Source organism: Poecilia formosa, unplaced genomic scaffold (assembly GCF_000485575.1).
Source record: "Poecilia formosa unplaced genomic scaffold, Poecilia_formosa-5.1.2 Scaffold21, whole genome shotgun sequence".
Taxonomy (NCBI): Eukaryota; Metazoa; Chordata; class Actinopteri; order Cyprinodontiformes; family Poeciliidae; genus Poecilia; species Poecilia formosa.
In genome coordinates, this window is record NW_006799960.1 from 3,200,125 (window position 1) to 3,223,829 (window position 23,705).

Sequence of the window (23,705 nt, forward strand, 5' to 3'; positions counted from 1 at the left end):
AAAATGTTCATAAAACTTAAAATAAGTAGACGCACTGTTCACTGCAGATCTACGTTTGTCTGGGATTGTAATCGTTTCTATAAATTTACCCTTCCAAGAAAAAGATGAATGCAAATTTTAAGTAAAGTGCAAAACTGCTGGTTTTCGTGATCGTTCTGGTTTTGTCTTTTACTTGTTTTGCATGTTTTAAAGTCAGTTACACACTCTGTGATTGGTCTGTTGATGATCACATGTGAAAATCAAAGCTTGGAAATTCTGTAAACTTTAAGTTGTAAAACAGGAAAAAGTCACTGTTTGTATACGTAACATTTCAACTATTTCAATAATAAAGGTCTCAATTGGTTTTGAGGCGGCCAACGACAGAAGCTCTGCTGGTAACGGATTGGTCAAGAATAAATGGGAAGTGAGAGATAAGATTAATTATTTACAGGGATGCATTAAAAAAACAATAAAAAATTCTCAAGCTGGTAGAAGCCAATTAAGTCAACTGATTTCACAGTAATACAATTAGAGTCACTTCCTGGTTTGGCTTCTTTATTGGAGTGTGACCAATAAGCTCAAAGCATGCAGCCCCGTCCCAGGAAAGAGCCTGTCTAAAAGGATCTTTGCAGGTTATGTCTCTTTTTATATTATTGTGTGAATTCCTTTATACTACAACAGCTGGTCCTTTAATTCAAAGATATATTTGGAAAATCTCATACCAGCCCACGCTTAGATAACAGTGTCTTTTCTTATTAAATTCTGTGGATTATCCAGATGAGCCTTTGTTTGTTCGTTCAAGATTTAATACCTGGAAACAATCATCTTTACCTTTTTTCTTTTTGGCTTATGAGCACCGATCCGTTTTTGTACCACTTTGTGAGTGACCCTACCTCACTCCCTGTTTCAACGGGAACTGATAAAGAGTCTGAAAGACTCTGCCTGTGCACTCACTCCCTGAAGGAAAGCTGCCAGACGCAGAACACAAGGTGGTGTGGAATGAAGTGAGAGGCCAAAAATCTGGAGGGTTTGGCAGCGTTCGGGGGATGCGCACTGACCGGTGGCGAAACGGAGGAGAGAAGCGGGGGGGCGGAGTTCAGTGTGCGTGTGATGACTCACCAGGGAATGTCTCTTTACGTGCTCGCGGCGGGTGAACAGCTTGCCGCAGATGTCGCAGCTGAAGGAGCGCACACCTGAGTGGATGATCAGGTGCCTCTTGAGTGTGCGGCGGTGCTTGGCGATGTAGTTACAGTGGGGGCACTTGAGCTTATTGAGGGCTAGGTGTGAGGCCTCGCCTGAGGAGAGAGAAGCAGAGCAGCAGAGGACGATATCAACCAGAGTCGCCGTCTGTGAAACTTCAATTTGCGTTATCGGGAAGTTCCTTTCAACCAATAACGCTGAGAGGCAACAAGACTATTATCATAAAAGCTGCATTTCAATCCGAGGGCCTAATGAGGAAAGGGGGTGTGTCAGGAACCAATATCCTGTTTATCAAATCAGTTGAGAGTAGAGATGCGGTGACCATTACTGCAAAAAAAAAAAAAAAAACACAAACTGAAAAGATGCATTCAACATCATTTGCTCCAACTATGGAAGTCTGATAAACTGCAAAGGCACAAATGAAATCATTAAGAGCATCTGTGTTGCTGTTGCTACGCAACCGGTGTGCTACACGGAAAGAGGAACTGCAGCCTAGAGCTAATTATGAAGCTCGATATAACTGAACACAATAAAAGATACTGAATTATGCACAAGCTAAAGTCAAATTTTTATTTCTAACCAACACCAAGTTTCATCAGTTTATTATGTAATAATTATGTTTATTTAATAAAAAAAATGTTCTAATTTTGCATGCTTGTTTTGTTTTTTGTTCCCCCCCCCCCAGCTGGATTTGCAGAAAACGCTGCAGTGATAGTCTTCCTGTTAGGAGAGAGGGGCCAACACGGCAGGGCCCTTTGTTTAGGCCAGAGAGAGCAAAACAGAGGCGTTGTTAAGGTAGCTTGCCAAGGGGCGAGGAGGGGGGATGGTTGATGAGAAGCAGGTCACCTGTGTATTCCCCTCGTGTGTGTGGCTGTGGGTTTTAAACAGCTGAAAAGAAGGAATCAACTGCAATCTGATTGTTTAAGCTACATGGAAAGTTGCAATGTCTTCGCTGTCTCGGCGGCGCTAAGAAGTGATCTTGAAGGGTCGCGTTAACGTTTCTTAAATTGTGTCGCTCTGGTTTGCCCTCACTGTACAGTTTGTTCCTCTTTTGTCTGTTTTTATCTCGGTTTGAATCTCAATGCTTCGGCCCGTCTGTCACTTTACTGGGAACCCCTACTAATGTGACATCCGGTCTTTCTGTATAAAAAGTCGCAACATGTTGGCATTTCAAGCATTTTATGTTTGAACTCTGAAGTCGCAATTTCCAAATTGGTAGCTGGGAGAAACGTGAACTGGAATGGGAACTGAACAGACTGAAAGGAAAAGTAGGAAGTTTTTCCTACTACGTGGAAGACTTAAAAGATCAAAAATGGCTCTTGCAGAAGAGAGAGCAACAAACAGTTAAGTTGGATGTCTGAAAGTTTGTATCTTGATAAATCTGATTTTTTTTTTACTGCATAAAACACAGAAAAAAATATCCTTTTAAACCGTTTTGCCAATGAAAGAAAACAAAAGATAAGTCCCACTAGTATTGTGACTCGCAGCTGGAACACCGGTTAGTTCGGTGTGATGTCATGTCCGGATCCGGTTCTGGATTCCAATGTGAATGGAAAGCTGGATTAGCCGACAATGCTGGTGCTTTTATACACCCATCACTTTTCAGAAGACATGCACTGCAACGACTTTGAATTTTTTTTTTTGCTTCACCTGTGCATTGTGTGATCATTCTAACACCATTAGGCAGAAAGAAAAGGCTCACGCTTCACTGTTCCTGTTTGCTCTGCTGTAACAACCAACAATGCACTTGAGGACATGTTTCCCCTGAGAAAACACCTCGTCATTAGTTGGAAAAAAAAAAAAATCCTCTTCAGGTGAATCAATTACACGTATAAAGCCTGGTTTAAAGGATTTATGTGTAAAAGTGTGACTCAAACCTTTTTCAAAAGAAGCACATTAACAAAATCTTTCATTATTTACTAAATTAGTTGGCAGTTTAAGCTGTGCTCCAGAGAGTGGCATCTTACCATTCTCCCAGGACTCCCCTTGCTGTAAGTCTTGCATGATGCTATACTGGATCTGATTGGCCAGCTCTAGGAAAAGGGAAGGAGGGGAACAAGGGGGAGGAGAGAAAGAGAGAGAGAGAGAGAGAGGAGAGGAGGGTGAGAGCCTGTGGGGGATGCACACCTCACGATGTTCTGTGTACACAGCCAGCCACCCCCACTCGACACAAAGGAGGCAAACAGACACTCATAGAAGCCTACTGTATGTAAAGCAGAGGTTCCCAAGACGGCAACAAGCTAACTAGGTTTCCAGCATGGTGGGGGTTAATTAGAGGATGACGGAGTAGAGCCTTCACACCGGCTCGTCTTACACTCCGCTTTTGTAAGCACCTGTGGATGTGTGAGTATACCCTGCCTAAAGCATCAGTGCTTAGAGCCCATTAAAGACACACCCCTATGAATGAGTGTGTGTGTGTGTGTGCGTTCATGCTCCCTGGGTCAATATTTGGAATAGTGAGGACAGCCCTGGTGCATTAGAGTGGATTAGGAAATGAAGGGACTGCCCCTGGCAGCTTTGCACCTCTCTGGGACCGCGGTGGGGGGTGGGGGGTAGTTACTCTGCATGGGTGTGTGCACTTTAGAGGCTGGTGTTCATGCAAATGCCCACCTGCTCTATGTGCCTGTGCAGATACAATCATTTTAAAACAATCCAACAGCCCTGCTTGGAGCAGACAGAAGAACCTGCTGGCTGTGTGCTGTAGGAGCGCTCAGCGAGAGCAGCAGCCAGTGACAGTAAAGTACTTTAATCCTGTAAAGCACTCGTAGCTGTGCTTGTTTTTAAACGCTACAGTGCGACTCTAAACTCACTGCTGTGTGTTATTTTGGGAGGTGAAACTTCAAAAGACGCAGAACCTAAGTGAAAACAAATATGAGAATATCATCTGGATATGCCTCTATGAAGATCTAGCGTAATCATTACAGCCAGGTTCATATTTTCTAGCGCTGTCGTATGTTAATGCGTGCGATTAATCCAAAAAGTTTAAGCAATTTTGACCTAAAAGCCTCTATCCTGCAGAAGGTTACCTAGTTCAAAGCGGCACGTTACACGGTTTTGTACTGCGCTCACAAATGTGAGTGAAAATATGAGCAAGGAGAGGCAGGCTGGTGGTGGAGCAGCAAAATTTGCCACTGAACGCACCAGCCTGACTCGCACCAGAGTTTGAATCCTGCCCTCTGTTCCTTTGCTGTGTGTTTTTCGTCCCTATGTTTCAGATTACTGTCAAAATGAAAGCCGCAAGAGCACAAAAAAATTCTTAAAAATAAAAGATAAACAAAAACTCATCATGATGGATGTTTGGTAAAAACTAAGGTAGTATGTAGCTTACTTATTGGAACAGTGAAGAACCTTCCACCAAAAAAACAACCAGTTGATAGTTAACATTTCTAGATTTTGTGTCAAACAAAACGATTTCTTGTAAGAGAACCTGGAGAACTGAGATGTTTGGTTCGAGTCAATAAAACATTTAACAGGTTTTGAAAATGTCTATGTTTCACAGTGATTAATTACAGCACTAGGGTGATTAACTTGATTTTTTAATTATTTTTTTTAAATCAATTGACAGGACTGGTATTTTTCCCCCTTTCTTAAAACGTGAAAGAAACAAACAAAGAAGTGTGGAGAATGCCCTCAGGCTGCTGCTGGTGTTCTGTCTGATGCAACTATGTGAGGGTTGGTGTTAACTGTAAAAAAAAAATAAAAAATAGCATTTAAAGCTGCAGAAAGAATGCCATCAGAAAGAATGCCATCATTCAGGCCACTGTGTTTCCATCCTGAGGGCCTGGCAGCGCAGAACAAACTGAAGCCACAAATGAAAGCCCAAATTGTGACATCACTGTGGGAAACTGGGACGACTAATATCGCTGCACAAATACTCACAGGTTCAGATGGAAGCACGCATCCGGGCTATTTAGCTTTAGCAATCAGATTCAGTGAACAGTTTTCACCGTCAATAGAAGGGACGACACCTCCACACAACTTTATGTATTCTCAGTCATTTTAAGACAACATGAGACTGCTCTACAGTAGGAATAAATAAATGGGCTCTGTTTGCAATAGAAAACTAGAGAGATGGAGAGAGAAGGAGAGAGAGAGGGAAATGCTGTCACAAACAAGTAACGTGATGTCTATAAATGGGACAGGACAACTGGGTTGAAAAACAGCATTAAGTGGGTTACAAGTACTCCACATGCATGTTGAGTACTACTGAGCCTTCAAGTCTTTTTTATCACCAATGCATGGGTCTAGACAGAAGGTTACTTACCCTTTGCATGAGGGGGAAAGTGAGAAAAACAAATATTACCACATGCTACATTGCTGTGAGCTAACCGTCACGGCAAATATACGATACGCTTCAACGTCTTTGATCGAGCTTAACAAAATCCCCACAGAGAGTGTGTGGGTGTTTTTACACGCCGAGTAGGGTCACACTTATCTTGTTTAAAGCAACATGACAGTGTGGCTGGCAAAAAGACCCCTGGGACCACTTATTGATAAATCTAAATGAATAGTTCAGCACTACAGGGGGTTTTTTTAACATTCTGGAAGGGTGAACGCTAACCGGGTCAAAAAACATATAACACTTCAAGAAGATTGCTCTGGTTTCTTATTTAATACAAAAATTCAGGAGGTACAATTGCAATATTGCAAAACACATTATTTTATTCTTTATATCATCACTGCATTTTTTTTTTTTATGCAAACACTGTTTGCTGCGAAGAGTTTTGATTGGCAGAAACTGTCCTCCACTGTGGTAAAGTGTTTTATTTGATAATGGAAGACAGTTCATCCTGACATGAAATGTTTCACTACTGGATAATAACACCACCTACTACAGGGACGAGGGGACAAAAATGATTCTTAGAAAGCTGGCAAAAATCAAACCACAGAAAAATACATTCATTTTTAATGTTAAAAGCTTAATTTTTCTTTGCAGATCTAGAAATGATTCATCAGCATAAACAACACTGAACAAATACAAATCATTGGTTCTCTTTGGGTATGAAACAATAACCAGTGTCGGAATACAACGTATAGCCAAAAGCATGATCAAAAGTGCTCGTATTTTCAAAATGGGGATGGAAATGTCCAGGGGTCTCAGTTATAAACAGAGTATGCTCAAAATTACGCCTGAAACTGGTATGTCACTTTCCACTCAAAGGTTTTGATCTACAAACAACAAACGTGTGACCCCGCACACAAACTCTGACCCACTCTTACTACTTACGCTTGTTTTTGACACTGGAAACTATCATAAGCATTCAAAGCAGCAAAAATAGTTGAAGTTTGGAGTGTCAATATCAACACATCATAGATACAGATCCTTCTACTCCACATAAAGGAATTACTCCTGAAAACAACTCCAGAGGACTTGCTTCAAAAAAAAAAAATCTGAATTATGTCTTTAAAGAAGGAGAACAGACACTCCTCTGATACTAAAAATAAAACCACTCCAGTAAAGTTTTCTAAAATCATCTCTTGGTTCTAAACACTAATTGTTTTACAACCCTGCTTTCATATGTTCAAGACTGTGGCAAATAAGTTCTGCAACTTTGAAAACAAAACCACCTTTTGAGAAAACAAACAAAAACCCGTCTATGTCTATAGTCGAGTGTCTTACAGAGTTTAAGCTTCCCAGCATGAGGCTATATTTAAACTGAACAAGATCTGAGAATATTAACTAAATGTAAGAGACGCGTTTTTCTTTGATAACCAGCCTGTAGCTTTCTTTGGGAAAACGAGCACAGGTGGGTAAATAAAGTGGCGCAACAAAGATGTGTAGAGAATAGAAAGCAGAGGAGTTGGCAAACTTTACTGGTGTTTTCACTAGACCATTACAACACACTGGACTTCTTCATGCACACGCATAGGAGGAGCTGGAGGCACTAAGAGCATTCAAGTGCATTTAGGAAGGCCTGGGGGAGCAACAGTTTCCCCTGCTTCCTTCATTATCCTACATCAGGGAGGCCTTTGCTCTCAAACACACTGAAAGCAGTTCTCCATTTCTGCACAGCCTTTCTGACACACACACACACACACACACACACACACACACACACACACACACACGCACGCACGCACGCACGCACGCACGCACCATCTCCTCCGCTTGTCTATACCACTTCACCTAATATATGATATCATTATGGGCTAAATGGGACCAGCAAAAGGAGGTGGTTTGAGCCAGGAGATTATCAAAAGCACAGCACTGGATACACATGCAGGGAACAATGAGTAGAGCAATGTACAGATTAAGAGATTTAGGAGGGGAGGAGGAAGAGGCAAACTGACAAAACGATGGGAAAAGAACAATTTTGTCACCCAAAAAGGCCTAAACTTGAAGACAGGGCAGCTGGAAGACTTGTGAGGATGAAAAAACCCAGCAAACGTCTAAAGACATACAGTGTCTTGCTTTGAAGTTTTCCACATTTTGCAGTTTTAAAACACATTTCAGTATTCTATTTTACGTGACAAAGTAGTGTATTTGTGAAGTGGAAAGTAAATCCGTGGTTTTTAAAAACATTTTGGGAAAAGCGTGTCGTATTGAGTCCGCCCAATCTGCACATGTAATGATGGAAATTTTTTGCCAATTCTTTTTTGCAAAATTTCCCAAGCTCAGTTAAACTGGAGGAGAGTCTATGTGCTGAAAGGAGTAATCCACAGCATGATGCTGCTACTACCACACTTCACCACAATGAAACAAGTATTTCACCTGTAGACTGAAAAAGTTCAATTTCTCATAACCAGAGTCCCTTCCTTGAAGTTTGTTGTGCCTCTACGCGTCTTTTGGAAAACTTTTTTCAACAATGTTCTTTTTTTTAATTTTTTTTATCCAGACCAACTTGTAGCGGTCCTGTCAGCAGGGATAATCTCTGCTCCCTCTGCCCAGCCTGTTTACATGGAACGTCATGTCCTGGTAGGTCTCCAGTGGTGCCTTACTTTTATTTTCTGATGATCGATTAGCAGAGGTTCAAAGCTTGGGACACTGATAAATTAAATGCAGGCCACACTTTTCAGATTATCACCAAGATTTTTATATTAAAAAAAAAAAGTTCAAAACCTTGTAAGATTTTTCTACCATTACAGAAATATGCACTACTTTGTGTTGCTTTATCGCAAAAAGTCCCAGCAAATGAACAAGTCAGGCGTGGGAATACTTTTGCAAGACACTGCAGTTCTTTATGGCTGAATACAAGTACTGATTAGCTATGTTTGAGTCAAACTTTTACAATTATTCTGCAATGAACAATGGCAGTTTATAAGAGAAAAAAAAGTTGATATCACATGCTATTAGTTACTTTGAGAGTAGTAATAACTCCAATCAGAATAACTTCCATAAGAAAAGTCCTGATATACAATAATGTCCAATTAAAAATAAGTAAATATAAGTTGTTGTTGTTTTTTTTTAACAAAACCGGTCAATGGAAAGTAGAAACGGTAGATGAGCCAGGAGAGTTAATGAAGCATATGGCAGATAAACAACAAGCTAATTTGGTAACGTCACTGCTGGACACAGGAACTTGCTCTCTTTAAAGCCCCTGACCATGTTTGCAGAATCAATCTCAACGCATCACTCAAGTAAATAGGAAGCACACTGTGACAGAGTAGGAGCAGAAATTCCTAACATGAACTTTTATGGCTAAACTCCAGCCGCTCTAGCTAGAAAACCCCCAAACGCATCGACTGATTATTTATATCCCTACATTCCTGAAACATCTCAGAAATTCTTCCATCATCTGCAGGCCCCCCCAAAAAAAGATCCACAAAACAGGTCAGTTTGAAAAGTTATTACAATTGGTCTCTATATGAAGTTCTTCTCTGACCCTCCTGTGACCCTGTCCATTGTTAATCTTTAGGTACTAGAAGCTTATGTGCTAGAGGCTACTTACATATGCAAAGCACGTTAAACTGAATGCCCTCCCTTCCCTGCTGTCTCTATCCACAGCTTCTCATTCACAGATCAGCCATAACATTGTGACAACAAACAAACTTGTGAAAAACAAACTGTTGTCATCATAGTGGCAGAGGGTCTGACGTATTAAACAACAAGCGAGCAACCTGCTGTCGAGGTTCGTGTGTTGAAAGAAGTAAAAATAAAGAGTAATTTATGTAAAAAGATTAAGCTACTGTGATCCAAGGTAAGACAACTGGTGAAACCGATAACACGGGGAAGAAAGTCAAGGCCCACTGATATGCAATCGGAGCAGTTCCACTCGTTGATAAGATTTATGCCATTTATTGATATGACAAAGAGCAAAACATTTCTAATTTTCAGACTCTTAATCCAACAAAGTGCAGTAACTCAAGTTGTTTAATGGGAAAATCAAGGATGAAGGATGTAATGGAAACATTATTTCAGAAATTTAAGTTTTATACGATAAACAAAATAAGCTGTAGAAACTCAAATATTTTTGATTTTTTATTTTTTTCCCCCCAGATTTAGGCTTGTAAAATTCCAAAGTTACTGACAATGGACACAAGATCAACAAAAGAAGCTGAAATGATTAATCTAATGTTTTTATTCAAATTGATGAGAGTCTGTTTGGGTTTTTTGGTTTTAGGATAAACAAAGTTTAATCCAACAAATCATTAATTAAACAAGTATAATTCATCAAATCCCCACTTTAGAGCTTTGACAGAGCTGAAGGAACTGATGACAACTTTGGAGGCAGATACCATACAGACGCCTTGTTGAGTCATACAGCTCAATGCTACTTTGACCTACTCAATATTAGATGTGTAATCACATGGTTATGGCTTAACAGTGTATAATCTTCACATTATAATCGCACTCAGGCTATATCTCAATCAGAGTTGTGAAATGACAACAGTAAACACGAGGAAATGCTTTCTAGATCTCCAATGTACGCCTTACCAGCATTTTCTGAGAGTGAGGAGAAGTCCTCTCTGGGGTAGGAGGCCGACGGCTGGATGAACATCCCTTCATCGAATCCTTCTTCGGGCTCTGGCTGGAAGTTGTAGACGAATCGCCTTGTGGTGGTCTGCTTTTTTCGCCGCCCGCTTCCCGCGGCAGCGTCCGTCGCCTCTCGCTTTATTGCGGCAGGCGCTGCCGCGGTGCCCCCCGCGACCGGCTCGTTCCAGACGAAGACCTGCGTCTGGCCGTTTGCCGCCCGCATGTCATTGGTCTCTGCTGAGTCAGATGAGGTTTCATTGTGGTGGGTCCAGTTACCAGACGCCCCAGGGGTCACAAGGGCACAGCCCTCGACCCCGGCCGCCGTCACCTCTATGTCACTGGTTTCCTCCTTTACCCTGCCATTAACATCATCTTCTTCAATTGCATCCTTTCCTTGGTTGCCGCTTGCCTTGATTGACAGCTTGGACAGGATACTCGTGGCCCAAAAGTTGCTTGGTTTCCGGTCCAGCCCTCTCTGTCCCTCCTTGGCCACCGTCTGCCTCTTGTTGTAGTCCACCACCACCGAGTCAGGAGCCTCTTGCTTAATGCTGATATTCAGGGCGTCTTTTATGAAAGCCCTGCACGACTGTACGACCTCCGTCATTTGGAGGTAACTCGCAACGGTCATCACCTCAATGGCATTTTGGCTTGTGAGCAGCAAATTTCCGGAGTAGAGAAAGTCGAGGATGACCGAGAAGCCCTGCACGGCAGCAATATCAAGGTGTGTGACAGTGGCTTGGTCCTGCGCCTCGCTCTTGGTCAGACAGTAGAGAGTCTTGAAGTAGCGGCTGCCCGCCACCAGGATGTTCTTGTGTGCGCGGAACACCTGGCCTGAGACAACTATGTTCACATCACAGAGGATGCCACTTTTGCGCTGTTTGTCCAACTCTTGTAGTAGCTGGTAACAGTAGGAGTTTTCATTGGGCTTGTTGCGGTAGTCGTCCTCTGAGCAGTTAGTGGAGGGGCTGGTGTTGTCCGATGGTCTCACAGTCTCCTTATAGCAAAAAGGGAGAAGAAAACAAAACATTAGTGGGGGGGAAAAAAAACAAACAAAAAAACAACATATGCAAAATCTCATGGTATTAAATAGAAACATGTTGCCTCACAATGTAGTCCAACCATGAAACTTGCATGTTTCCTACTAGCATGCAAGTTGGTCTCAAGAAATGAGTATTGTTATAATCCCCAGACAGGAAGGTGTGTCCATTATATTTGACACCCTGAATCTATGTATGAGACGGCATATAAAAAGGTTTCATAAAATCTCCAAATGAATTTTAAATGAATCGCCATTCAGTGTCAAAATACCAGGTTTAGGTATGTCCATTAAATTATTTTTGGATTTTTACAAAAGCCCTTTAAAGAGCTTCTGCAAGTTTCAGAGAATTAAAACACCTGCGATAAAAAATGAAAACTTGCAATAATGACAAAAGAATAACTTGGTAACTTTATAACTTGCTTTTTTCCTGCATTTACACATTTGTTACTGGACTTTAAATCTTCACGGAAAAAAAAAAGACTTCAGTAAGCTTCATAACACTGACTTACGACTGGTTTGGGCCAAATGCTTCAAACCAAAATTTGTTACATTTGCGTTCTCCTATGAGGAAGGAGAAGGTTGCAGAAAAAGTAACAAGAAAATATTGAGCTGAACTAGAACCATGGCTAAAACACAAAGAATGAAGTATGTTTCTCAAAAACAAAATAAAAACAAATAAATTAATGGTAGAATCATAAATTTAAGACATAACAGAGTGAAATGATAGACATAATATGGGAAATTTTAAGGTATTTAATACTTTTACATCTAAACTTTACATTATTAAATTTAACAATTTGACTTAGCAACACTCAGTTATGATATACAACCCTTTGTTTGTGGCAACAGTTTAAACTAGAGCGACATATTAAATAGCAATCACTTATTGTAAAATTTCTATTTGTTAAAAAAGGGGGATTTTTTTTTCTAAGAAAAAAATAGTTAAATTATATTGCTCTCGTGATCTTAATCTTGTGTATTTCCTTCTCTGACACCTTGTACGTGTCTTGCTACACCTTACTCAACTTTCGCACAAATTCAGACACACAAACAGGTTTCATCCGTCTGTTTATATACAGTGGAAACATGCACACACATCCCCTTGACTCTCTGTGTGACACCACTGCACCTGCCTCAAAGAGGTGAAACAGGTTCAACAGGCTACTGTTAAGAGGGGGGCAGGTAGGAATGAGGCAGCGAAAGACATTACTTAAGGCTTGCTCGTAAACAGCCATATAATCAAATTGTTTCCTCAAACAAACTTTAACCTCATAACGACAGATAAAAAAAACATGCAACGAAAGACTTTATTAAGCAGTTATGTAACAGACAACCTGCCGTTTGCTCGTACGTCAGGTCTTTCAGGTACGTACGCGTCAATAAATATTTTAATAAGTTTCCCAAAATACCAGGGAACATGTACAGACTCGCTGAATTTAGCGAAGCAAGTGAGAGAACAGGGTTAAGGTGGTAATAAGGATCATTCTCTTGGGAAATATCAGGCTGAGTTCAATAAATATTTGAGCTTTTACTTCTTCAGCTCCTAAATTACTTTTTTCTTTTGTCGTTTGCATATACAAGTCAGTTAATATACACGCATTAGATACAAGAACACAACCTGCCTGTTGAATGGGAGGAGAACTGGCAAAGCATAGACCTACTCTGCAACATCCCACTCACCCGGGTATTCATACAGCAGGGAGGGGGAGGGCAAAGAGCCAGCATGACAGGGAGCAGAAGACAGTGTACACATACATGCACATGCTCAGTAAATACATCATTATAACCCACAAAAGGCTGGGCTGAGGTGAGCCCTTTAAGCGTCCCGGTATAACAATAGAGAAACGTTTTTAAATGCTGAAGAGCATAAAGGTGCTTTTTGTTTTGTTTTGGGCTTTCCCCCCCCACCCCTCCGACATAACACACACAAGCAGAGCGTAGATCTCTGGCTCATTTTCGAATTGCACAGCAGATGTCCTAATCCAGAATAATTCACATTGCTCTGGCCCTGCATTTTTGCCCCCACCCACCACCATCTCTGCCTCGCACGCTCGCGTGTGCACGCACGGGTTGGAGTCAGGCTGCCCACACGTACACACAGCTGGGGCTTCGGACCGGGTAATTCAGATTAAATCCATTTCTCAGAGGTCCCCACCCAGCCCCCACCTACCCCCCACTCCCTCCACACTGCAGCTCTTGTCCAGGGCAGCCTGGGCACAGAGGGCTGTATGGGGGGGTGAGGGGGCTTATCATCCTCTGCCACAGCTGGAGGGGGGGGTAGAGAGATGGAGCAAGATGGGATAGAATAAAATGAGAGGCAGAATGAGGGAGAGATGGAGTGAGTGGAGGTTGGGTGGTAGATATAAAAAATTAATAAATAATTAAAAAGAATGCAAAGAAACTATTAAGAGACAACGATTGCAAGGGTTTGTGGGAGAAAAATAAACATGTCACACACAGATGACAAAATAAGGTAAAAGGAGAGCGATGAGAATTATTGGTGCGCAGATTAACGACGTGAACTAAAGGACGGGGATTGAGAGAGCGAAAACCTGAGCGGCGTGGAAAAAAAAAAAAAAAACACAGGCTGAGGAGACGATGTGGAGCAAAGGGGGACAGAAAGCCAGCGCAATAGAGAAGGAGTTGTCGGGTCACCCCATTTTAGCATTCACAATAGCCTGTGCTCTCCCCGAGGCTGATTGTCCACTCACTGTGGGCCTTTGTAAAAAGGCTTGGCACTCAACTCTCTTATTACACAGCAGCTCCCACTGACAAATGGAGAAAAGAGCCGTGGTGCATGTGGGTGAGTCTAAGAGGTTGAGCAGGGAGGATGAGAAATTAGTCTATGATGTACACATCAAAGCCTCTGGAGGGGTACATCCACCCTGCTGAGTACTAAGGTTGAATGTATTTGCGTGGTAAAGTGAAGGTGCACAGAGATCAGCTGGTAAACACAAGTGGGCAATATTGCAGCTTGCCTGGCCAGTCAGGAACTCAAAATCAGATTTTTATCCGATTAGTAAATGCACCGTATGAAAAGGCTAAGACTACAGGCATCAATAACCCTCTTCCATGGGGAAGTTGTTACTGTGGGAAGAAGAAAGTCAGCCATCTTCAGTATCAGTGTGGTTTTTAAAAATGAACTTAATGGTAGCTGAGATGCAACAAGTGGAGGACAGTTGTAAAGAAATACGCTTGGTGGTCATTTCTTTTGCTTTTAGAGCAAAATTATTTTTGTGGGATTGTGACTACATGGAAAGATTCGTAGGTCACTCTTATCATCACATATCACAAAGGTTTGTGAAAATATGTCCAAAATGACCATCGTCACACGTAATGAATTTAGAAATGTTAGCAGATGTTTGAAAACCTCAGAGTAGAGATAAGTGGGTGTCAGCCTTCTTCAGGGCAGGAGCTCATTATCATGCAGTGCAAAGAATGTAAGAAGAAATACTGCTCAAATCCGTTTCTATCACTAATATAAGATGCTACAAGTATGAAGCATGTAAAAACAAAGTCCTATTTATTATGTTCATGTTTTTTAAAAAAAATTATATTTTTCCTAAAACAATGTGTTGCTTCTGCTCCAAATCAAAAATAATTATTGGCTACTCACAGCAGATGCATCTTTAACTATCCAATTTTAGTTCCAAACGAGAAAATATAATCTGCTAAAAACTGATTCTGGCAGGCCAAACGTTTACAAAAACAAGAGATCAGAAATTTGTCACGAGTAAATCAAGAAGAGCCACACAGCCTTTTGAGTTAAATTGTACTTGTTGGAGGTTACCATTTTGACTTCTTCTCTTGATTTGACAAGCTTTTAACCAATCATATAGCAACAGGAAAATATAACCTAAAAGATGGGAGATCTTTTTGCAGGTCTCTGCACCTACAACTTTTAACTTCCCACAGATTTTCTCTGTTTGAACGTTAAAATTCCAACTATCCGGGTGCTGGATAGGTTGCTTCATCCTGGCCTCATCAGCGGCAGCATCCCTTCTCCAGATGTGCCACGTATGAGCTGAGAGCTACAGAGTCCAGCAGACCAATCCTGTGCAGCAGATGCTGGAGGCAAAACCTAACTAAGCCAAGAGAGAATTGAGGGACAACATCAACCTCTGCCAAGTCCTTATTTGTTCCAGAGATTGCAAAAGGTGAACAGAAACCAAGAGGAGATGGGCAAGACAAGTCCTTTGATGTAGGTCAAAAAGAAAAGTTTGCAAAGCCAAATGTATGCTGCCAAAAATCTAGTGATTTACAGGTGCATTAAATGAATCAAGATGGCTTTAAAGTCAAGCTTAGCAATGTAGTGTATCAGCACTCAAGAAATTTACAACTTCAAAAACCGCAAACCCAAACAAACCACAAAGTACCAAGGCCAGCAGATGCATGAAAAAACCTTTAGACACTCACCATGAACAAAACCACGTGATGCGACTCCTGTCTTCATGCAACATAAAGACCCACTGGAGTCACTTTTGTTTACCTTTAATGCACACCCGTACCCCCACCCACCCAGCATCCACCCTGTCCCGTGACCAGCCCAGCCCAGAGGCCATCTCCACCGCTCTTTGCCTAATGCTACTGCATCCTCCGCTACGCCTGGCCCCTCCTCCTCGCCCGGCCCGTCTGTCCCTTAGATGCTAGAACAATATCGCAGTGTGCATTTGGCCCAAGGTGTGGGAGGGCTGCTCTGAGTGTCTCCCTGCGTACTGACAATGCTAAACAGCTATGGTGGGGGTGCCACAAGAAAGGGGGTTTTTAGCAAGAAGAATTCTCCCTCTGGCTTCACCCCACCCATTCCCCCTGACCTGTGGCCCCCAATAAACATCCCATCTATCTGCTAGGCTCCACCGGGTGTGTCTCCTTCCCCATTTGGGGAGACGCTGCAATTATGAGTAAGCGTTTGTCATAACCAAATTTAGGGAGGGGGGGGTTGAAAATTACTTAACAGTTCTGAAAATATCTTAATTTCCTGTCTGAGAATTAACTGTGATGATCTCATTTCACACTAAGATCAAGAAAAAGATAGGCATCGGCTAAGCTGTGATAAATAATTTTTTTTTTTATTCCAACATAGCATATTTCATTAATTGTCTGTTTAGTAACAACGTAAAGAAAAGCATGACAGTGACACAAAAGGGAAAAAAAACGGAGAATGAAAGGAGAGAACAGTTGTATAGGACTGGAACAAGTTTCAAGTGACAATTCAATGCATCTTTGTTTCATATGGTAGAAATGGAAACACAGTCATAGCTCGGCTTAAAGAGTTTAAATAGAAGGCGATAACGCATAGGTCTGTGAGCAGTGGGCACTGGCATAGGATTGACACATACTTGATTACTCTTCTGAGGAAAAATGAGGCAACAGTACATCAGTACATCATGACATTATGCATATAAAACAAAATGGGAACTGTTGGGAACTGTAACAAAATTCTCAACTGTTGCCTGTTCAACATTTAAGATCAAAACATTTGATTTCAGACACCCAAGGTCTACTTTCATCCTGCTGTAACTTCTCACCAGAGAGAAGTAGCATAGGAAGCATAAGACAGCACGGAGAGAATTAAGAACAACAGCCCCCTTTTTTTCTGAGGATACCCACATCTACTACAGCTGCCCGGGTGTACCGAGGCTAATTGAGTTAGCTTTAACAAATGCAGCAGAGGCCTGACTAACATCAGGAATGAGTGACGAGAACAAGACATCGTCTCATAACGCCTTTAATGTGCTGCTTCACAAAGCTTTACGACTTCTATTATCATATTCAAGAAGCGGCCCTATGAAAGCTCTGAACTGAAGAACACAGATCAGAAATAAATAACTCTACACAGCTAACCAAGTTGTACATACAAACTAAACACAGAAACCGGACTTTGTAGCTCAAACAGCCTCCTTAGTGGTGTCTGGGGTCCTTGTTGCTAGGGAAAAGCCACACCAAGCCCCTAATCCACTCCTACTGCTCTCCTTACCAATTAGAGATGTGTACAAGTTAGTGGATGACTTTAAGTAATTCTGATTAGCAACTGCGTGTACAAAGGAAGGGAACTAAATGTAGTAGTGAAATCCTCTCTGCTCACAAATTAGAGTCAAATAGGACCCTGTTCTTAATTCTCCTGACAGCTCAGGCCAGTACATGAGGCTGTATGCGACCATGATTAAGGAACAGAAAATGTGGGCACTAATCGGTGAATCAGTGTTTCAAGCCGAGCAGTTTGTTTATACGGACATCACAAACAAATCTGCTGTAGATGTGTTGCCTCCGCTCTGATAAAATTAAGAAAACCAATAAAAAGACCTCATGCATATCAGCAAATAAATACTTACACTATTAAAGCGTCTTGACTTTCTTTAACAACATTCAAATGATGATACTGACAATTCCCGTCTACCTCCCTCACCCTTATGGTCAGTAATTTTTATAGCCTGATATAAAAAAGAAGTCATTGCAAAGTCAGTGAGTAGATGGTTGTTATAATAATAATAATAATAATAATAATAATAATAATAAATTGGAATGGCGAACTCCATGCGAGCATTTTTGTGTGAGGGAGTTGTTTATGTTTATTGTTGTCCATTTTTACCTGCACACAAGACTTTTAAGATTTTTGTTTCTGAATCAACTTGTGAGGAAATGTGGTTATGCGACTCCATTATGAGAGGAATGGATTCAACCAGGTATGGATTCAACATTTTTCAAATAAAAACAAATTAATCAAGGTTTTATATGACCTTCTAGCAATATTTACGATTATGTCAATTCATTCAGAACAATATTTACAGGAGCAGAGCTATAATGCTGGTTATGAAGTTGGGGTACCAATGGCAAAAAGGCAAACTGAGCCAGAGCCTTTCACATTTTGCATACCCAATAATATATTTGACTACAGCAGTCACATCAGAAATTCACCTCTTCCTACATTTATTGTTTCAAAGAAAACAAGCTGGTAATGTCATTGAAAGCTTGATCAATGCATCTCTAATGATTTCCATAAACAGTAGGCAAAAAGTCCAGTTGTATAGATATAAGATGATTCAGGTGATGCTGTGCTACTTGATTACAAACATCTATTTCACTGATTCTTCCCTGTTGTAAGGTCGCCTGTGGGCAAAGCAAGTTATCAGGCTCCAGCCAGCATGATTTACTCCCAGCCTCTTGTTCAGCCTTGCAAGTGACACCATCTATGGATTTTGGGGGGTCATTCTTGCACAATGCCTCTAATTTAGCTCCCTGAAGGGAGGAGTAGGAGGAGGTTGGTGGAGGAAGAAATGCGCCAAAGGTCACCCGTGACTGCAAGGCAGTGGAGTTAGCATGAGAGGCGGGGGGTTGGGTAAGGGGTGCGGTTCCCCAAAGGCTGTCAGGGTCGAGCCCTTGCCATTGTTTGACCTCTAGGCAAGCTAGCAATCAACACAAGAGCCAATACAATAGTACTAAATTCTATATGACACAATTACTGCCTTACATTTGTGAATCAAAGTGCTGCTTTAACGATGCATTCTGAGACTCAACCTCTTGGTGTAGCAGGTGTCAAACAGAAGCAGGTGTAATTACTCTGATATCTGAAGGGACAGTTCATTCTAAACCTTGAAATGTTTTCTTAAAACCATCTTTAAGTGACTCACTGTTATGGGAGCACCTCACCACCGTTAATGACCATCTACCTTTAGCTTGACAGCAACGCCTTAAGCGGCTAGAAAGCTATGCTAGCTGTTAGCTAAAGCTAGAAGGCTGGAGCTAACTAATTAGCCAGGGGGAGGGATTGGGAAGCTTAGGTAAAAGCCAATTTTCGCCTTAGCTTTATATTTTAAGTTCTTCAACGTAAAAAAACAACGATAAAACAAGTAAAGAAATGATAGTTTAACAGTTGTCTGACTGGTATTTCATGTTACGTAGGTAAACGGAAGCGGAGCCAGCTAACGTTACCTGTTTGGTGGGGTCATTTCTACCGTGCTCGGAAGACAGGTGATGTCTCAGCAGCAAGGCCCGCTTGTAGTTTCGGCTCCCTTTGACGAGCTCGTCGCTGTTTTTAGTGGCAATGTTGTGGCACCAAGAACAGGACATGAGTCCCGTCTCTTGGCAGAATTTGAGCCATGGGAATTCTTGCAGCCACGAAGCGTGGAACCGTGAGTGTTTCTGAAGCAGGGTCTGCGGTCTCATCTCTACCCCAGATTTCCTGGAACCAGTTTCGCCTCCCTTCGCAACGCCCCGACACTCTTGTCCTTCTTCAGTGTTGTTGGTGGGACCGTTCCCCGCTGTCCAGCTATTCCCCTCCCTACACCCGTCGTCTCCTTCAACCGAGCCCGCACGATCGTCCCCGTCCCCGGCTGCACAGCTGCCCCCTTCCGGGTCCTCTTCCTCCTCCGCCTCGGGCTCCGTGCTGTCGCTGACAGACCCAGCGCCCTCCACTCTCTTCTGCGACGGTCCCTTCGCCCCCAGATCCCTGTCCTCCTCTTGATCCGGCCTATTCCCGTTAAAATGTCGGTCTTGACAGGCCGGGGCCTCCCAGCTGTTACAGTTCCCCCCGCCGATGCCGCTGGAGCCCGTTAACCCAGCTGATCCACCTCCTCGGAAAGCCAGAGACCTGCGATTTCTCTCACCGGACATTTTTTCTTTATAAATATTACTATCTTCACTTTCCCAACAGTGTCTACCCTCCAGCGAATAAACAGTGAATTTAAAAGCGATGTCTTTCCCCGAAAGAGATGGCCCGCCGTCGTTTCTTTCCCCTGCCTGGCCCTCCCGGTGAGAGTATGTAGGTTATGCGGAAATAAATAAAGGTTTTAAACGCATAATGAATTTCAGGGTTCTCGCTGCGTCCGCGCAGGCCCCGCAGAGGTCGAATGGCAACGACTTTCCTCCCCACAATGCACCTCGACCAGAGCGGGGGGAGGCTGGAGAGACAGAGAGGGAAGGGGGGAGGAAGGGGGACGGCTTTAAAGGGAGATGGGGGTGCTGTTGATCTGCAAGGGGTCCTTTGTATTTTAAGGCTGCACCCATTTTCCGCGTGCTTTTCATCTTTTGACTTTGCTTTTTTTTTTCTTTTTTTTTTCTTCGGTCTGTAAATGCCGACATGTGTTCCCCTCTTTAGCTTAAAGCATTGTGACCACAATGGTCATATGACTTCTACAGGAATACATTAACCGGGAAGTGTACGTTTTAATAATAATAATAATAATAATAATAATAATAATAATAATAATAATAATAATAATAATAATGCTATTCTAACAAATTTATTCTTCTCTGGTATTCTTGAATAAATATTAATTAAATGCTAATATACATATTATATATATATATTCATGAGAGAAGCTTGGCAATTTTAATTCTAAATTGATCACATTTATTGATTTTTTTTATACTGTTGATGACACTAATGACACTACACATGACCACTTTAGTCTTTATTTAGTCCTGTTTCTGACCAATAAAATTATAATTACATACAGCTATTGCTAGTTAAGGTGCATATAAAGTGATTTTATATCAGTTTAATAAAACACATAATAATAAATCAAATAACTTTAGCTTTTCATTTATTTATTGGTGTTTTAATGGCTTGAGATAATTGTGTAACTAGAAAATAAGTGTCCATATAGTCATAAAATTACAACAATATTATTATTATTATTGACAATTCATCCACTGTCTTTAATTATTATCATAATTATAATTATTGTTATTATTGGGGTAATATATCAACATATGTCGTTATAAGTAATAGCTTATAGAAAAAAATATAAAATGTGCGTGTTTAATATAAATACAAAATATTAAAATATATTTGGAAAAGTGTTTTCATTTTGTAGATATTTTATACATTGACATTCCTTTGTTATTCTAAAAACTAGTTAAAAAGGACTTTTTAATAAAATTTTATAGACTACTGGCTGCATTAATACAGTGGTTCTTGGTCAACTCTGAATCTGACAAAAATAAAATAAAACAGTGGCATTAGCTTTTAAACTGACATAATTTATTGACATACATTCACAATTTTATGTCACTTAAGCTAAAGTGTAATACCAACTAAATGACTTCAACAGTCCAATGTAGTATATTCACGTAAATATACATATTTTTCATCTTAAATGTTTATATTTTTAGTCCACCTACTGTTTTAGATCCCCTACTTTGTATGTCATGATCAATATTGAACTTCATATCCACACTTTAAGGAACACTGGTCTACCAAAGAACCATTTTTGACTTTAAATTACATTAACAAGGTAAAAAGTAATAATTTGTCTTATTTTTGTGATGTGCATTGAGCAGTGTTTAATTTTCTTTACATAAAAACTTTGACTTTGAATTATGTTGAGTGGATTTTGTTCAACCAACAACTACATGTACCAAGATAAGAATAAACATAAAGTTATGTAACTGAATCAACCTCCATCTTTCCCTGGATAAAATTAATCTATTTTGAGACTTATGTAAGGAACTGTAGCAGATCTATCTAACAAGTCTGTCTCTACTTGATGTTAATGCAATATATTCCAGCAGAGGGCACTGTTTCACGATAGCCTGTCTCTTCCCGTGTGTGTCTGTTCATGGGTAATACTTGACATACTTGTGAATATACTTTATCTGCTGCTTCTAATTAATAGTTTTGCACACAGTGTGTAAACAAGAGTGGGGCTTACCCCGCGGTGTGGGTACAGTAAGATGGAGAGAATTATGTCCCACTGGTTTAATTGGCCTGGGGCGCTGTCATTTCTTGTTAACAATGTGAAGGATTGTTTTCCCCAATTTAAAAAAAAATCCATGTAAACCCCCCCCAAAAAAAACAAAGAGAAAAGAAGAAGAAGAAAAAAAGACTCTGCAAGAGCTGCACATAATACAAGTTGGTATTATAAGAGCCCTTGAACCAGCCTTTGGATTCTGTGCAAACTCTGAATAAGTCACACCTTATTAATCAGATTGATCCATGTAAGTACAAGTAAGTACTGTAAAAATATTTTGTAAGTGCCCAGTAAAAACCCTTATGTACTGTGTGGCAAGTCACACTTGTTACCAAGGGCAGTTACAACCTGGTACCTACCCACAAGTACATGGTAAGTCCTGCCAAACGCATCACTAGAGAAGTTAAACACCTACAGCCCAAAATACAGTTTAAATATCTTGTCAGCCCAAGATAAGTATTTTTTACCACATAATACATCCAAATCTGAACAAGTACCTCATTAATACAAGTATTTTCCAATTAACATAAGTATGAAGAAAGCACCCTTTAAGTTCCAGGTAACTTGTCATTACCTGATAATACAGCCTGGTACCCATAAGTAGCCTGTAAGTATTCCCAAAAGTGTCTCTTTAAAACCTTGCTAACATCCCACATGTAACTGCCCACAGAAAATATATCCCACCCTTTAAGTGCACTAACAGCTCGTGGTAAGCAACACATCATAATTTATGTATACATTGTTAAAAATGTAGAAAGTCCTATTAAAGCCCATAAGTACATAGCCTGGTAAAAAAAAAAAAAAAAAAAACAGCTCCTTGGCCTATGTTATTTGCTGTAAGCAACATTGTGTTTTTTCAAGCAGAATTGTACAGGCAGGCAACAGTACCTGAAAATGGGTATAGCTCAGGCCTGAGCTGGGCATATTCAATTCAATTCAATTCAATTCAATTCAATTCAATTCAATTCAATTCAATTCAATTCAATTCAATTCAATTGAGTTCAATTCAATTCAATTCAATTCAACTCAATTCAAGAATACTTTCTTATCCCAAAACCAAATTAAATGCTGCTGAGACTCATATTATCTTAGGTTCTTCAAATAGTTGTAGATCCTGATGACTGGGGGTTAGGAAGGATGTTCTCTAGTATAGTTTGTATTACAGTAAATCTGAAGAAGCCTCTGACTGAAGATACTTTTGTTGTAAAGCAGCTGACTCATGAAGAGGATACTCAGGGTTGTCCATCATTTTTTTGATTTTATGAAGATCTTTGCACATAATCTCCAGGGGCTCCACAGAAGTCCCTAGAATGGAACAAGTCTTCTTTTTTATCTGGCTGTTTAGCCTTATCTGTTCGGGTAGCTCTGACGTTGCTACCCGAACAGATGATGACAGAAGAGATTATATTACATCCCTATACCCCTATAACCCTATTAGTTTGATTTCTGCAACAAACTTATAGAACATATGCAGCTGAATGACTAAGCTTCCTCAATAAGCACAGTCTGCCCTGTCCCTTCTTGTAGATAGATGCCTTCACTGTTGCTTCTCCAGTTCAGTCTGTTGTCCAGATGAGCATCAAGGTATTTATGCTTCTCAACCACCTTCACTTCTTCTAACATGATGAAAATAATGTTTAACCTATTCCTTTCTCTTTTGAGATTTATAATCACTTTCTCTGTTTTGATAAAGATACAACTTTTAAATCGACTTTTGTGCACTTCTGTCTTTGTTTGAGTGCAATACCTCTTTAAAGTCAGAGGTAACATCTATAAGTAGAGTTTATCTTGAACAAAATGTGAATACTTTGAATTTATCCCAGCACAGCACAGCGTGCTGTGTCCAACATATATTTTTTATGTAAGTTTTGTAAGAAAAAAA

At 40.7% G+C, this 23,705-nt stretch overlaps 1 protein-coding gene across 2 annotated transcripts in view; it reads right to left on the reverse strand.

Annotated features, from left to right (window-relative positions):
- zbtb10 (zinc finger and BTB domain containing 10) overlaps positions 1-20,045 on the reverse strand; it is a 24,302-nt gene extending 4,257 nt beyond the window's left edge. Inside the window, exons 1-4 of one of the 2 annotated variants that reach the window (XM_007547752.2) lie at positions 19,062-20,044; positions 10,055-11,087; positions 3,147-3,212; positions 1,099-1,274 (exon numbers count right to left, since the gene is read on the reverse strand). In XM_007547752.2, coding sequence (XP_007547814.1) covers positions 1,099-1,274; positions 3,147-3,212; positions 10,055-11,087; positions 19,062-19,742 — 1,956 coding nt within the window. In that variant the 5' untranslated portion in view covers positions 19,743-20,044. Of the gene's footprint in view, positions 1-1,098; positions 1,275-3,146; positions 3,213-10,054; positions 11,088-19,061 lie in introns of both variants that reach the window. The other variant, XM_007547753.2, reaches the window with a different exon arrangement.
- Positions 20,046-23,705: the final 3,660 nt, after the last annotated feature.